Below are 18935 nucleotides of genomic sequence, written 5' to 3' on the forward strand. Positions count from 1 at the left end.
CACCAAAGGCAGTGCTTTATCCACTGATGAAATACTTGAGTAGACGTAATCAACACCGACTCGAACGTCGCAAAAGCAATTTTAATTAAATTCTTCTTTAGAACTTAGATTCTAGACTCTGCTGTTTGACGTCTTTAAGTTGGCGTTGCCTTCAGCTTCAGCGCCTCTCAGCTCATCGCCTTGCTTAGATTTCACTTAAATATTTAAAACTATTTTCAGCATAAGTTTTGCCATTATTGTTTGTTGCAATTAGTTTGTTTGCCATATATGAAGCGATAATTCTGCATTGCATAAGCGTCTGAATTGCATAACTTTCAGTTGCTTGTCATTTGCTAACAACTGCAATGCAGCTCGCGCAATCTTTTCCTTCATTTAGCAAATTTACTTCAAACTTTGTGGAAATTTTCAGCTCGAAAATGACGCTAACGTTCTAAGTATTGCATAATATTTTCTGTTCTTACTAGAGCTAACCAACATTGCTGTGTACTCGAATGTTTATACACAGACACATACTTACATACGAGTATATATTCAAACACTCATACTTCTTAGATACTTAGATACGTAGATACTTTTTTGTGCTGCTTGCTTTCTTGTGTGAATATCGCGATGCTACCTCTTCATTATGAATGAAAAGGTGTTATGTCATAATCTTGCCAGTGTCTTATAACGTAGTTCTGTCATTTAATTTGATTACGTCGAAATTTATTTTATTTCATTTCAGTTTTATTATAACATTTGCCTTTGATTTGTAGGTTGTTTTCTTTATGTGGCAGGCAGCCATTACGAGTACCAGAGGTGGCGGCAACCTATCAAATGTAATGCAGCTGCAAAATTACTTTGTTTCAAATTATCTCATCTCATCTACATTTTCTGTTTAATAATTTTTTTTCTAAATAATACTTTTATATAGAATTTGTAGGTTCAAGGCAAGTGGAGAGTGGAGAGTGGAGAGATTACATATTTATAATAACAAAAAAGATTTTTGATTTGAATCTCAATTCAATGCTGAAAGTAGAACGATCTCACAATGACATTTTTAATTAGATTTTTATATATTTTCGTTATGCAAATTTGTTTGTCTGTCAATTGTAATGAATATTCAAGATACAAAATATATGAAAAAGTATAGCATCTAATGAAATTTATATTTCACATTCAAGTTTGTTTCTCATTGAAATTATTCGCTTCTAAAAAATTTGTTCTCGTTTTTATGTTATGTAATATTGTATATATATATACATTTGTATATATACATTTAAATTTCATCGATGCGATATAAATGTTCTACTCAAATTATAAAGACTTTGATTGACGTGTGCTTATTAGTGTTTTAATTAATAACAAACTATTTATAAACATATAAAATGATTAGAAGAAAATACATGTATTTATGTATATACGGTGTGCTTTCTAGGTGATACAAATTTATGAAGTACCTAGTTTTCTAGTCCTTTCAATGGTACAGTACTCAGATTTGTGGTAAAGGAGGTATATAGTCTTGTAGAAACTAATTTTTGTCAGTGTTTTGTGATTATTTGTAAATTATATTATCAAAAGAGAAAGATCTATCGCCATATTTCCCCATTAGATATTCAACTACCTATAAAAATTATTAATAAAAATTATTAATAAAAATAAAAAACATTACCAAATAAATCTTCTTCGACGAAAACCTAATGATACGCCAATATTATGCCAGCAAACAACTTAAAAATCTTGATACGAGAGATATAGAACAATCTGTATAGGTAGTTATAGAGTTATTATTATAGAGTTATTAGAGTTATTATCAAAAGAAAGAGCTATCGCCTTATTTCCCCATTGGATATTCAACTACCTATAAAAATTATTAATAAAAATTATTAATAAAAATAAAAAACATTACCAAAGAAATCATTTTCGATCAAAACCCAATAATACGCCAATATTATGCCAGCAAACAATTTAAAAATCTTGTTCCGAGAGATATAGAACAATCTGTATAGGTAGTTATAGAGTTAAATGCATAATTTGCTTTTTTTTCTACTAACTAGTGGTAACTAGTTGCCAAGAATCCCACTCCAAAACTGGTTATATTATCAAAACAAAGATCGATTGCCTTATTTCCCCTTTCGATATTCAACTACCTAGAAATATTATTAATAAAAATACGCCAAGACCAAAAAACTTTAATAAAAAATATTTTCAGATAGCAACCAATAATACGTCAATATTATATCAACCAAAAACTTTAACATTTTTTTTCGAGAGATGTAGAGGAATCTGTATAGATAGTCATAGAGTTAATGGCACGATTTTTTTTTATTTTTACTAACTGATAGTAACTAGTTGCGAAAAATCCCACCCCAAGACTGACTTGCATACCAGGCCTGCCACCATGTCATGCTAGGCATCTGGAATCACATTAATACTACCAAGATCGACACAACTAATGGTTTCAATAATACTTGAATAGAGTTAAATATAATAAATTAATTTACTATATTCATAAAAATAGTCACAGATATTCATAAGAATGTCTATAGTTGAGAAAGTATGTTTTTGATGAAAAGTATTTCTATTTTAAATCGACAATATTGCAACTTTTCTATAGTCATATTATAAATAATCATATTATCTATTTTTAATAAACTTTTTTTGGCTATTTCATGCGTTATATCAAATTTTCTTTCCACTGTGGTATGTTGTGTTTCGATTTGATTTTATGCAGTACATGGTCCAAGCCTTATCAATAGATTTCAAGTCATAAATTTTGAAACTTTGTTATAGTCCAAAAAACTATTGCCATTATCTCTATACTAAGAAAAACATAATCTCCACTTTTAGTAAGCTACTATTCAATTTTCCAGTAATTGTATCCAAATATTTTTATTGGTTTTATAATGTTATTTATCAAAACTTCATCAACAGATTTGAACTCATCAATTTTTGATACTTTTTTATAGTTCAAAAACTTGTTGCTCGTATATCTATACTAATGGCTTCGTATTGTCCGTCTTTTGAGTACTCCTTTTGACTCTTCTATTGCTTGTATCTTTTTCATTGCTTGTGAATGTTTGTAAAGAAAAGTGCTTTCAAACAGTGCTAATATATTTAGTGCAGGTACTATTTTTATAATTTTTAATGCATGTGCTTTATAAACGAACATATTTTGTAGTTATTGATGTAATATTAAGTTAACCGTTAATACAAACTAACATTATAATTTTATCCTTGTGCGTGCTTATGGAATAATGTGGTTTAATGCACTCTTTATTATTTTTTGATGTTTATTATTAGAATTTTTAAAAAATTTATATCTTAAATTGTTATTATGTGCACTCATTAATATAAATATAGTGTTTCGATTAAATTGGTGTGTACTTCAGCGTTTCAGCCCTTCCGCTCACGAAATTAAGTCATTGACAAGGATATAAGGAAATGAGCACTCATAAACTCTCCAAAAAAGAAGTCCCTTAAGCAATAAAACCGACTAAATTGTGTTGTAATATATTTAAATAAGTGTGATAGAAAGTTCTAAAGGATCAGAAAAATCAAAGACACACGAAGTCAGTGTTCATCATATAGGTTTAACACAATCTTATTTTTTTTATTAATATATGTATAATGTAAATCATATAGTAACTATTATAGTATAGTATTTTATATTGGCTTATTTCGGAACAAATTAGTCGGGCTATTAACTCAGTACTGTATGTTAGGCTAAATAGACATTTGAGCAACAAATAGTACTGCAAAAAATCTCAAGTGCAGATTCTTTGATAAAGAAACTGAGTCACCAAATCACATAATATGTGATTCTGCACTGCCACATAATAGATAAGATAACAGGAGACAATTTAAAGACTCATATATTATAACTATACATTCTGGAGAATATAGACACAGTGCAAATTCACTTACTAACTTTTCATCTTCCTCGTAGCAACAATCAACAACTATATTTCATCAAATCTTTTTTATTAATATTATTTAATTCATTTCTATATATTTAATTGGCTTGGCATTGCTCTCGTAAGATGCAAATTGCACAGTTACATTTTGTGTTATATAAACGCCTCTACATTTGCACTTCCCGACCACTTCTCACTTCATGTCAATTAAGCATTTTACGCCTGTCATAAAATTAATTACGTTAAAGCGAGAAAAGCAGGCGTACGTAATTTTTGATTAACTGCCTGAAATTACACAAATTATTGCGAAACTATAAAATAGCGAGTAGCGAAGTAGCGAATTGACCCACATTTTGCGAGTATCACTTTACTGGTCGGTCTGTTGTCTGTTGGTTCGTTGTCGACAGTGAAAGAAAGATTAGTTTTTGTTTATTATGTGCTAAACGTGATAGACTTCATGGGTTGTGGTGGTTGCTGTTGACAAAATTTCAGTTTTAATTCGTATTTAATATCCATTAAATGCTTGTCTTCTTTCACTAGTCGTAGTTGGTGGTTGGAACTATTTAAACCCATTTAAAGGTATCTAGATTCACAAATAAAATTGCTCTTTTAAATTTTCAGTTCGTAATTTAATTGGTTTATTAGGGAAAATTTGTTTGGAAATTATTACATATACCTTCATATAACTAAGATTAAATTTATTTTGAGTTAAGATCTTTAAAATTGAAACCTTATTGTATTAATTATAAATCATGCTGCAATATATTATGCAGCTGAAGTCACAACTCGTTTTTAATACACAGAATTAAACAGACAATCCTTACATTTTTAAAATGATTAATTTATACATTGCATATGTTAGACAGTAAGCCCTTTCACATCATTCACGCATGCAGTTAATGCTGAACTTAACTCAAATACGTGCGAATTTATAAAAAGAATTAAAGAAGTCAGCTAATAGCGCTTTCCTGTAGTTTATAAAGTTATTTATAGGTGTGAAGTCTCAATATAGACACAAAAATCAAAGAGCCAACAAATAGTGCTGGTAATTCTAAAACCGGCACTGAATATATCCTCCATGTACTTACTTATTGACGACGTCACTTGACCTATCAATGACATTTATATGAAAATTTATACTCAAAGTTTTTAGCACTTCACAGTTAAATTTATTTACATTATAAAACAGCGTGAAATTGAAATTAAATGCTTTTATAAAATAAATTCACACTCTTATTATCTGCAATACTGACATTTAATGGAACTCCTTTCTTCATATTGCCCAGCACACCCACTTTTCTGATAACAGAAATGGAAGTCATTGTTGCAATTTCAAGCAATTTCCTAAGACAAAGCTTTTGTTATAATTTTCTATTGTCTTTAGGAAAACATAAAGTTCCCTTTATTCACACTTGTTTTATTCTTAATGAAATATTAAATTTGAATTAAAATTAAAATTAAAATTATATGAATTTTATTATGAAACGGTTCAATGCTCAACTTGCAGTACGAAATGCAGCACAGCATCTTTAGTATTTACACATCATAAATTATATTTAAAATCAAAATTAAAAATTCTAAGCACCAAATTAATTCATTCTGAAAAATTATTATTATAATAAAATCAAAATAAGAAAAAAAAGGAGAATTTAATTTGAAATAAAAATTTTTTTAAAAACATTAAAATAAAATTCAATTGTGTCTGCTTACTAATAATAAATTTCATTTTAATAAGTGGCTCTAAATTAAAATGACAAATTTTAATGAAAATCTGCCAAAAAGTAATTTTCATTTTATACCCACTGGCTATATTATGATTAAATTATTTTATGATATTTTTAAAATTTCACAATTTTATGACTAAAATTTTCTATCAAAATTATCTCAAAAAAGGCCTCTAAATTGGCCTATCTTGGCAGCAACTTGACAGACTTCATTACTTGGTCCGAGTATGTCTTTTTTATTTTGTTTTAGAAGAGAATTTTTGATTTAAATGTTATTTTAATAAACTTTATATTCGAAAGTTTAAATAATATATAATAATAAATAATTTATAATAAATGTAATATAAATAAATAAATAATTATACAATTATTTTAATTGGTAAAATATTAAATATTAAAAATGTTATAGATAATATTATATATCGTTAATCAGAATTATTTGTACTGAAGACATCATAGGCTAGAGGTCTTATTGGATTTCTATGATCATCGTAATAATTTAATATCTAATACATATTTTAACTTTTGTATAGAAAAGTGCTGTTAATAAGCACTAACAATTTCAGTAAAATTATCAATATATTTTATATATAAAGGAATACATATCTAAGTTTTTAATGTTTCACAATTTATCCTTAATACATACTAATTAGCTATACGTAGGCTTTCATACTATGTTCCTTTTAACAATATTACGATCCAAGGCAGTGTTATTTTTCCACCTATAGTTTATTTGCATTTTCATATTTGTACTTGTATATTACATTTCAAAGACTACGTGTTTTTATTATTTTTTGTAAAGAGAATATAAAATATTTCCCTTGAGTATTTGTTATAATATACGTTGAATTCTATTATATTTTATATTAATTTACAATAATTATTACCAATTAAGTACTTAAACTCAAGCTCATTGTATGCTGCGGTTTTCTTACATTTTTCAATGTGTAGCTTAACTCCTTCTTCAGCAAAGTCTTTTATATCGCCTTTTAATCCGTGAAGTCCATCTTGATGGTGACACCCACGGTTGCCACTTGAAAATTTTTTTCTGTACCAAAATTGGTTTAAAAAGGTACCATTTCTGTAAAAAAAATGTCCAAAATTTTTCTATTGTCTTTTTATAAGAAAATACAATTTATATAAAATGTACAAAAAGTATAAAACAATACAATATCCACAATAAAGTTGGGTCGCCGAAAATGTACCATTTTTTGAACATGAGTACCAGAGTACCAAACGGAAAAAAAAGTACCAATTTTGGTACTAAAGTACCATAAGTGGCAACCGTGGTGACACCATTTAACTTCGGATTGTTCTGTATTTCGTTGTAACTATTATCATGTTCCCACTGCAGCTAAATCAATTTACATTAATCAAATTAAGATTGGCTCGTTTCCATTGTCATAACTTGATTTATGATTTATGCATATCAAAATGGTTTTATGCGTCAGAAAGTACTGTGAAAGTTCTAGGAGAGGTTTTATTTGTTTACATTTTAATTATTAGTAGATAATATTACTGAATCATGAAAAACACAGAATATGCAAAAAAATTTTGAGTATATTATTTATTTATAAAAAACTAGCATATAAAAAAATTCTTACCTCTAGTTTGTTTGACTTATTTATTTTTTGTTAAAACATATTTTGCAACGTTGCATTCGAAATTTTTGGTATAATTTTCTTAATTTATTCTTAACTAAATTGAAAAGCACGAAAGCTCTACGTACGGTTAATCCTCTTCATTAGCGACTTACAATAAATGAAATAAAGTGATTAAATGAAGGGAATGGAAACATGCTGTTATTTTTAAGCGATATTTTAAGCGATTAAGACATACTTCAAAAATGTGCATTGTATATGTATGTAACTTAAGAATATTAACTAAAGAATATTAACTAAAAAATATATGAACTTAAATTTAATGATTATTTTCTTTATTAATTTTTACTGCACAAAATTTAAAAGTTGTAACCACCCATTTATATACAATTATTTTATATTTAATATATAATTTTTATATTATATTTTATTATATAATTTTTATAATTTTTTTTTTAATATTTTGTGATATAATTTTTAATTTTTTGTATATATATTTTTTAAATTTTTTTATTTTTTTATTTGTTTTTTTATATATTTTTTTTGTTTTTTTTATATTTTTTTTATTACAATTCTTTTTTTTTAATATTCTTTTTTTTATATTTTTTTTTAATATTCTTTTTTTTATATTTTTTTATATAATTTTAACCTAATTTTTACATTTTTATAATCTTTAATATTTTAATATTAAATTAGTAAAGGTACCACCATTGTTTAATTTCAGTAAAACTCATATATCAGAAGCTTCTGGTCACTTCGTTTATAATTTGTGTAGGTCTACGTAGAATTAGTGTCATCTAGAACTTTTACTTCGTTGTCTGTGTGATTATTTCACCGGCAACAGTTAGGTCGATGACGTTTCTGTATTATTTCTTTATACTATAATTCTTTCTAATTTCATACTTAATTTCATACTGCAAGTAGGCATAGCTAACTTTTAGAAAGACCCTTTGGGACTTCAGTTAGTTCAATGATTGGTTCTTGTGTTTGTCTAATTCAGCAAATAGTTTTATAGCTTTACCCATTTCTCATGTTCATTGCTCATATTTTTCTGAAGGTTTTTCTGAATATCTCACACAAAAGGAACCTATTTTATGTGTCTATTCATGATATTTTGTATACTTAAATTACACTTAAGTAACGAAATTCTTACGTAGCGCAACATTGTTGTGTTATTAGAATTCTTGCGAAATAACAATTAATGAATCAGGAAAATAATAAAAGCAAATAATAATAATAAATAATTTTCTAGTTTTCTCCAACGCAGGAAATGTGAAATTAGTTTTACTTTTTATTTAACGGCGGCACGAGTTTCAATGTTAACGCAAATTTCTTTTTTATTTCACGATAAAATAAACATAAAATGTGAAGGTGATAAAATAATTCTTTTGTAAAATAATATAAACACTATTTCCTATATAAACTGTGAGTAGTATTTATTTATATAAAATGTGTAAATTTTATTTTTAATATTTTTTTTTATTTTCATTTATTTTTATTGAGATACTTTTTCACTTCAAAATATCCTTGCTGTCTACTATTTGCTTTGTGTGATGAATGCCTTTGAAATTCTTTTATTATTTCTATATTTTTTTTTTGCAATTCTGATGAGTATTTATTTTTATTTTTAATATTTCATTACTAAATTAAATAAAAGCTAAAAATAAATAAAACTATTTGTTATGTGGTATTTAATTTTTCTTCATTTATGATTTGTTAATGATTCATCATTTTGAATATTTGCTGGCTTGTTGAAAATATTTAAATAAAATGTATTTAAATTTAAATTAAATTCTCATTTTAAATACAAGTACAATACATTTTTTTTTAATGAAAATAAATTATACATTGAAAAGTAATAAACATCGATTATATAATGCTTCTGATAAATTCATGGCAATTTTATTGTTATAAGTTTTTTTGTTATAAAAAAAATGTAGGTTATATATGCACATATATTATATATAGTATGAGTATATCAAACTTTAAACTTATTTAATTACTTTGAAAGAAGAATGAAATTGCAAAAACAATTATATTTATTGGAACAAATACGAATAAAATTATTATTATTTCGATTTCGATATCATCAATTATTTATTTATTTAACTTTTTTAAAGTAAAAAATAAAAATTATTTACAGTAATTTAATATAAAGTGTTAGAAAGTAGCGAAATTTATTATTAACACAGCATACAAAACGCCATTGCCTATGAAAGGTAGATTAAGTTTGTCATAATGTTTGCCATACAGTATATAGTATATAATATCTTAGGCCTTTGCCATATATTACCTAAACCAAACAGAAGTTATGCGCATTAATGCTAACGTCCAAGATCTTTTTATTATAAACAACATCAACAAATGGTGGATCCAGTGTTGCTCTAGAGAACTGTATCAAGAAGTCAAAACAAGCGTTTGGTCACTTAACAATGTCTGGCGATCATCTCAGTTATCGCGCTCAGTTATCTCAGTTTAACACCAACATAAAATCTAGCCTCCTCTACAGATGTCAATCTTGAAATGTTGCTGCAAAATGCATCAATGCACTACAACTTTTCATAAATCAGTCATTATGCAAAATTATTAAAGTATATTGGCCAAATACTATACCAAATAAACGTTTATGGTCTTTAACTTAATAAATGCCTGTAAGAACCGAAATCTACAAGCGCAAATGTGATTGAGTCGGTCACACTTAGACCACAAGAATGGCGATTAAGTGGAACCCGATGGGTAGCAGAAGAAGGGGTAGACCTGCATACACTTGGAGAAGGCAAATTGATATGGAAATGTCACACATAGGGAAAAGTTAGTGAGAGTTAAAGCTACTCGTCAACAATCGTACCGAGTGGAAGATCTTTGTTGCGGCCCTATGTTCTTCCTAGGAGTTAAAGGATTCAATATATATTTATTTATTACCACACACACAGATGGGGTCGGCATAATAGACCAACTAACTCGCGATGTACAAAAATCCTATTGGCAATAAAAATAATAATATACTACTACTATTAAAGTTGGCAAACTCTGGAAAACGCAAGAAGCTAAAGCATTGTTTTCGATTTTGTTTATAAATTTCTAACAGACTTCAGTTATATCCAAATATTTTGATCTCTTTAACAATAGTTATTTGCTATATTAAGGCAGGTGCTACCGTCCATTAGCTGCTATAGCAACTGTTGTTAGAGAAGATATATACATTTATTACTATATATTAGACTATTTATTAAAATATTTTCTTTTAAATTATTGTTTATCTTTAACTGCTGTTGTTAGTATTTGATTAATGTAACCTTTACAGTCTGGCTAAGATACTTCTTCAAAACTTAAGATAATATAATATATATGCAAATACTTAAACACGGAATTTGATATCAATTTTCTATCCATTCTAATTTATTGTATTCCATAAATTTTTCTTAACTTTACATCTTCCTATTGTGATGTGCTGTGCTACACTTGTGATATCTCTAATAAAAACATTTGAATTTTTTCTTTGACAAATAAATTGACTCATTCACTTTGCACATACCTACCATATGAAACCTTAATGATGTGAAGACATCAATACGACTTAATAAGCACATCATTACACTAGTGAACAAGTAATTTTCACCTCAATTTGTTATTGAGAATACCAAGAATTCTGCTGTCTGCATAACAAACAGTTTAACGCATGTTAACATATGTCAACACGCATCAAGCCATTTCCGCATCAATGTTCTGAGTCTTGTCAACCGGAAGGGTGGGGGAAGTGAGATATCCATATAACACGCCACTTGCATATATACGAGTATTTATGAATAAATTACATATATATGTAAAATGAATTTATTATTTTTTAATATAATATATAACAGGCCACTTGTACTTCTTGTGTATATTTTTGAATAAATAATTAATGTATAATTAAGTTTTAAGACACTCTGTATAAATATGCAAAGTGCGCATATTGAATTCCTAAAAATTTCTTTGCAAAAAAAAAAAATATAATAAAAAAAAATTATTTTATTTATCAAAACAAAATAAGAAATACAATAAAAATTTAAAAATAAACTGAAAAAAATAATAAAATAAATTAAGAAATAAATTTATATATGCAAAACAACAAATAACGTAAACAGAGTAAACGCAATTACCAATTCAAAATAGTTTCCTACTACGGAATATGTATCTTTAATGCACTTCCACTAGAAAACTAGTATTTTTAGCTTCAAAGCAAGGCTACGACAGCCGTTTGTGTCCATTTTTTGTGACGAACAACTCGATTTTAACCTTCAATAAACAATAAGCAACAAACAGCAAACAACCAACAGCCAACAGCCAACAACACCTGAAAAGTAATTATGCATGTTAATGTTTCAGTTTATGTCATTATAAGATACGAGTTTACACTGGAAACTTTAACAAAACAATTACATTAAATATTGCTTACATGACTGACTATATTTCAGTTTAGAAAAAAATATAAATATAAAAAAAAATGCTCTAACCCAATTTTTCATCTACTGTTTGTAATGCACATTTTGGCTTTTATGTAAATGTATTGCGTAATGTTAGAAACATTATTATGTTATGCTCTATACGTTAGCGGTGAGAGAGTTTGACATAACATAAGCGTTAACGTAATATATGTTAACTTAACAGTCAGTCTACTCTTAAATGCTGTTTATGCACTGCAAAAATATTTTATTAGAGCAAAATCTGTTATTAAGTTCCGCTTCCGTTTTTTAAGAGTTTATGATATTATTTATTTTAACATAGCTCTTTAGTTTTTAAGAGTATCTATTGTTTCTATTACTTAACTCGATAACTCTTTAATGTTATAACATTGGGATTTACAGTAGCGATTATGAATTGTATAATTATGATGTAATAAATTGAAAGCAAAAAAAAATTATGAAAAAAAGTCGGCATATGAATGAAAACATATGGCCTGTTAATTTGCTTGTTAAATCTTTTGTAATCATGTTGATTTAATCAATTAGAGTAGTCATTTAAAGATTTAGCAAGTATGTCTGTTTATATAATATTTATAAAACAATAGATATTAAATCTATTAAGTGCAGTCATATGTAGTTTTTCTTGACTTAGATACAATGTAAATGTATAAAAATAAATATTAATATTATTTTTTATATTATTTTTCCATAATTTATTAATAATCTTTTTATTATATTATATATTCTAAAACCACTCAGATAAGTTCTCAAATATATATGAATAAATGAGTTTCAAGTTAAAAATTATATTTCTCTAGACAAGATATATATCTTCGAGTAGAATATGTGGTAGCTCTTGATACGAAAACTCTATTCCGAATAGAATAGAATGTTTTCAAATTTAGCCGCAATATGAGATAGACTTTAACCTACTAAAACCACTTCCTACGTGGTATTATGTATTACTAAATGGAGAAAATGTCCATTTCTAGTAATTAAAGGAAAGAGTTGATGTCAAGAACTTAGTATCCAAAAGTCTAAGTTTATTTAGTCAATTCTTAGACTAGCCACACAGCTAATTCGAATACCGTTAAATATCTAACATCAATTGTATTTTAAAAAGTCTATTGACTTAATTGTCCTGTCCGTATGTAATATGTACATTCCAAGTGTCAGGAATTGAATCCTGCCAAATTGGAGCCATTGAACCGCATATTATTCCACAAAAACAACATTATTCAAATTTCTGTAAACCGTATAATCTAATACAAAATTTTATATGAACCGATAAACTCTTAAAAATAAAATAACTAAATATATTTCAAGCCATTATATTTAAAAATAAGGTATTTGTTATCATTTTTTATATTATATAAAATATATTGATATATATAAAATATAATGATTTATTAAATATCATTATTTTGTGTTATGGATCTCCAGAACACAGAGCTAGTGGTAAATTACATTCACATTCCTCTTCTAATCAGCTTTATATATGTGACATTGCACTTAATAATAATAATAAACACGTATATAAACAAGTATCTGGAGAAGTACAAAATTCAGAGATGAATTCTATTTAAATACATATTCCTTAAATACTAATGTGAAAACCCAGAGAAACACTTATAGGAACTATATGTAAAATTTACATATAAAGTGTAAATGTTTTTAATATGAAACTCTCAGCATAAAAGCGCTTTTATCAAATAGCCACAACTTTAGAGTTATTCACTCTTTCCAGACTCAATGAGCTTCTTTGTTCATCTTTTATATTAAATCTCAGCCTAGATATTACAGTAGCGTTTTCATTTGCCCAGGATCTGTTGGTTTGTTGAACGACCTTATTCCCTAAAGATAATACACACGATAGATATTTTAATAATGCGTACTTAGGTGAATACGGAAAGTGGTTGACAGTGTTGAAATGCTATTTTTATCCAAAAAAGTCACCCACAGTTATCGATCGTATGATGAAACACATTATCAAGATTTAACACAAATGTCTACTTTTGCTTAAAGCTTGTTGAATATACGAACCTGTATCAACGAATGTATACAGATTGTGACAGGTATTTCAACAGCACTAAATACGGCGATTGGTTCATACCTAAATGAGATTTCTCTTCATATAGTCGTTTACGGATGTTAATCTATGTTATGGGGCATTATCAAGATATTACACAAGTGTCTCTCTTCTATTCTTCAACGATTATATAGAATTGCCGAGAGGTATTCTTATATAACTAAACCACATGAATACGGGGAGTAATTGGCAGCTAAATACGATTTTTATTCAGAAAGGCGGTCTGGCCTAGAGTTTGTTGAACGGCACTATTATGCAACGAATATATATAGGAGGATGGTTCCAAATGTCGATTACAGATGTCGATCATGCACTAACTGCTAACTTCCTTCTTCGCGATATTCTAATCAAATACGCTATATACAATGCATCGAACGTTTTAAAATGTTATATAAAACAAAAGATTTATGCATTAACCATGGTTTAGCCAAGTTTAGCCATGGGGAACGAACTCTGTAATGAAAATGCCCTTGGAATGAAAAAGACAATTCAACGTTATTTACTTACATAACTTTAGGGTGCATATACAACAAAATGTTTTTAAAATTTTCTCATAACTTCAACATAAAAAATGAATTTTTTAATTATTAAGCAAAAATTTCATTTCCTATAGATACAACGTGTTGGTCATTAACTAAAGAAATTTTTAATTTTTTTTTTGTGGTTTTTCGTATTACAAATTTTGTACTGTAACTTCCTTACCAGTACGTGTCCATAGACTCAACATTTCAACATCTCAGCGCCTCAACATCTCAAATCGTGCGTACCTAAACCGATTTAAAACTTAGTTGCGTCGCTCATGAAGCCAAACTAATTTTCATGAAAATTATGAAAGTACTTCAGTATAATATTTTATTTAGATTTAAGTACCAGAAAAAAAAATAAATAAATTTTAATTTGTATTTAAAGACTTATTCTATAAGAACTTGATTTTTGGCAGCAGCACGACTACTGCTAATTGTGCGCGAAAAATGACCGGCACACACTTTTCGTTTCGTTGAAATGTCAAAAATGGTTCTTAAGTATCTAAAAATGTCTATTTCTTTGAAATTATTCTATCATAAAAAAAAAAAAAATTAACAGCTACTGTTAATTTTTGGCTTTATTTTGACAAAATCATTCGAATTACACAAAACGCTTAAGCGACATTGTCATATCAATGCAACTGGCGCCCTGCTCTTAATGATAAGGACGCATGCTGCACGCAACCATAAGATACAAGATACAAGTACTTAGTGTTGAACATAGGCCTTATGTCAGCCAATTTTTGGGATTGTTTTTTTTTTTTTTTTTTTGAAGAAAATGTCACATAAATGCGCGACGGCAATTATGTGTGTAAGACGAGTGCCTCCATCACCAAATCACGATTGTCAATCTTTTCTTGTGACATTTTGACATTTCATGTGGATTGTGACAATTTATTTTTTGCTTATTTGTTTACTCTTTGAATGTCTATTAATTTATCTATTAATTATGCTTTTCTCATTTCAAAGTAAAAAATTGGTTTTATATTATTTTTTTCCATTTATTTTTTTCAGCGCCCACGAATTTCAAGAGTTTGTTGCTGCGCGCCGAGGTGCTGCGGAAACTTAATCACTTTCAGAGCTCATTGGCAGATGTGGAGAATGCACTGAAAATTCGTTATACATCGGCGAAGGTGAGTAAGATTTTATATTAAAACTATTAGGAAAAAGAAACAGAGCACAAGTATTTGGCAATTAATTAAAGTATTAGTTGAGTGATAGATATGAAGAGTACTATACAAGTGCTTCTTCATCATAAAATTAAAATTAAACGTTGATAGAAACATTTAACGTAAACTATCGTTAATCATCGACTATAAATTGTCTAATAAATAAATATTTAGAGATATCCAAAGTGATCACTTTGAGTAATTGTATTATGGTCTCACCATTCCACTTTCTTCATATAATAAATTTATATGTTTAATAATACAGTATCAATCAATTTTATTGGATTGAAAATAGTTAGAATATGTTTGATTGTTCTTGTTATTCATCTTATCACGAATTGCATCTACCAGAAGGCACATTCAAACTACCATGTTGATTTATTCCCAAAGGAAGTGAGACTACAAGACTGTTGTGTAGTGCGACCATGAATGGATCAATTTTGTGTTGACGATAAGGAATATTTGAGTTTAGTTGGAATATGGTGATGAGAGCGGAATGAAGTGAAGAGGGAAAATGCAGGGAAAATTAAATTAATTCACACTCTAAACTCCTGCTACTTTAGTGGAACAATACTCTGATAAGTTGGCCCAAGACTTATGTGGATAAAGGAGTAATTGAACAATTAGATAATATCATGATTTACACCTCTTCGTGAAATGCACACTTTTAGGGTTAGATGGCGTCATTGCATTGGGGAAGTTCTACTTGTGTTTATAAAAGTCATATGCATGGACATGACTTCCCACTAAGTAAGAAGAGAGATTTTATACTATACTTTAAAAATAGTATGCTAATTCTATACTGTGAAGCACAGCAATCGTTTGAAAATATAATACCACATTGTGTCAAAATATAAGTGCTAACACTAATACTAAGAAGTATTAATTCTTCCAGAAAGATGTCTAAATGGGCACCTGGTTTCAGTAGATTACTGACCAAGTGCTGAAACATACACCGACATACCACTTACCCCAAAAGATTATAAAATAACGCCCAAAAGATATTTGTCGTCTTTTACGACAAACATGTTTTTTTGGGTATATTTTAACCCCTATTTTAAAGGTGGATATGAGAGGTGATAACAAGGGGTCTCTTGAAAATTGCTTTGATTATACAATCTCAAAGATGATATTATAACAGTAATAATACTGATAGTCTGCGAACAACAAGTCCCCCAATTTGTCGATGTGTTCTATGCACGATGATATGGAATGAGTCTATTGGATGATACTTCTCTTGGGATTTTCTGGGGACACGCATTAAAAACTTATTTTGAACAACATCTGGTTGAACTCTTTTGCAAACATATCACAGATTTCGAATGAACTTGTTGGACACTAATATACGACGACAATCCGTTGAAACTACTGAATAACTAAATTTTATTCAAGACCCTTAGTTAGATATTACAAAAAGTCATTTTTAAAAATTTACTGCAATAAAATAGCCTTTTTAATCTTGAATCATTCATTATTTCTTTTGTGTTGTGTACTGCAATTTATTCTAATATATATTTATTTGTTTTTAGGCTCATTATTTAAGGGCTTTGGCTTTAAGTGAACTGGGATGTTTCGATGAAGCACTCTATGACAATTGTCTCGCTATAAGTTTGGACAAAGCAGCTAGTCTAACCACGACAGAATTATTTCAGCATGATCTCTCAAAAGTAAGTTAATTTTTAATAAATTACACTACAGTCATAAATTGATTTTAATTAATTATTAATCACGAAAGTGTCAAACCTCATTCGGTTTGCAAAAGAAAGGTACTTATATAGTATCACCATTCTGTGATATTATTACCTATATGTCTATTATCTACATTACAAAAAAATTTTTCAAATTAATAAATAATAACAATATTCCAGACATTGCAAAAATTCTTGGCTCAATCTCAAAAGAGTAAACTTGCGTCTCACAGATGTTTCTCGACTACCTCACCTTATAGTGTACTCGCCGAACAACGTTTACGTCGCAAACAAATGGCTTTACTGCGCAATGCCGATGAGGATCACATAAATGCCATGGATGAAGATTTCTTAGCTTGTAGCAAGAAATGCGACATCATAGCAGATGAAGAAGAAGTATTAGCCGCCGCTGATTATCATAGCACTTATCCCAGCATAGGAAAGGATTATGATGTTTCGCTGCGACGACATCCGATGCGTAAACATTTTCGACGAAAATGGATACCAAAAGAGACAGAATTATTGCCCACAGTTCCGCTCGATGAGTTGCGTTGTAGCACACAATTTTGCAACATCATTGAACGCACACAACAGGAATTACAGCGTTTAAGAAGTAAGTTGAATATATAATAAAAATGTATGAAGTAACAAACATTATTTTCAATTCCATAGAACTCGAATCCTCGAGCAGTCAATTGAGTAAACAACTGATGCAGGTGCCTACCAATTTAATTGATGCCAGCGACTTTGATTGCGTGTTGTGCTGTCGCACTTTGTGGAAGCCTGTTGTGACACCGTGTGGACACACTTATTGCCGGGTATGCTTGGATCGTTGCATGGATTATACATCCTCGTGTCCATTATGCATGTCACCACTTGTAGAACCAAACGTTAATCAGTTATATCAAGGTGCATCCTCACCAGTACCCTTAAGTTTGGCCAAAAGGCCTGTTACAAAGTTTCTTGAAGCTGCTATGAAACGATTTATTCCAGACAGTTATGAGAAACGTTCCCGCCAAGAAATGAACATGGAACCATCAGTGCCAGTTTTCATTTGTACTACGGCATTTCCACATGTTGCATGTCCTTTGTTCGTGTATGAGCCGCGCTACCGCCTAATGGTGCGACGGGCTGTAGAATCTGGTGAAAAACAGTTTGGCATTGTGCAACCTCACAAGGGCAAATCACGTTATTACGATGTGGGCACCATACTCGATATCCGAGATTGTGTTATGCTACGCGATGGTTGCTCTATTTTAAGCACTGTGGGCTGTAAGCGATTCAAAATATTAACGCGCAATGAAAAGGATGGTTATGAGACTGCTAAGGTGGAGTATATATATGATGAAACTATATCCGATGAAAATGTGAAGTTTGTGAGTGCTATGCACGCCTCGGTACGAGCTAAGGCAATCGATTGGTTTGAAAGTTTGGGTACTGAATTCAAACAGGAAATATTACAAAGTTTTGGTGAAATGCCAGCAGTTGAAGATAACTGGGAAAGTATTGCTGATGGGCCAGCGTGGGCGTGGTGGATTATAGCATTGCTACCACTCAATCCGCAGTTGAAAGTGAGTTTTGGTTTATTTTAATTTATAGTTTTGATTAAGGTTTTATTAAGTTTAGTGTAAATATTAATGAAACTGAAGATTCTTTGACTGACTGACATTGACTGAATTTAATGGTTACTAAGAAATTTTTTAAATTAAGACAATGCTATTTGTTTAATAGTAGTAGTATGTTGTTGTTGTATGTTTGGGTTATCGAAATTGACAAGTGCCTTCGGAACATAGATTCAG

At 28.9% G+C, this 18935-nt stretch overlaps 1 protein-coding gene across 2 annotated transcripts in view; it reads left to right on the top strand.

Moving 5' to 3' along the window:
• The window catches only part of LOC119667196 (LON peptidase N-terminal domain and RING finger protein 1), a 70951-nt gene that overhangs the window by 48181 nt on the left and 3835 nt on the right, over window positions 1-18935 (top strand). For both annotated transcript variants that reach the window (XR_005251415.1, XM_038076488.1), the window contains exons 2-5: window positions 15294-15412; window positions 16978-17115; window positions 17317-17749; window positions 17809-18707. Coding sequence is in view for 1 of the 2 variants with exons in the window: in XM_038076488.1 (XP_037932416.1) it covers window positions 15294-15412; window positions 16978-17115; window positions 17317-17749; window positions 17809-18707 (1589 nt within the window). In the remaining variant the exon portion in view is untranslated. The remainder of the gene's footprint in view (window positions 1-15293; window positions 15413-16977; window positions 17116-17316; window positions 17750-17808; window positions 18708-18935) is intronic.

Source organism: Teleopsis dalmanni, chromosome 1 (genome assembly GCF_002237135.1).
Source record: "Teleopsis dalmanni isolate 2A chromosome 1, ASM223713v2, whole genome shotgun sequence".
Taxonomy (NCBI): domain Eukaryota; kingdom Metazoa; phylum Arthropoda; class Insecta; order Diptera; family Diopsidae; genus Teleopsis; species Teleopsis dalmanni.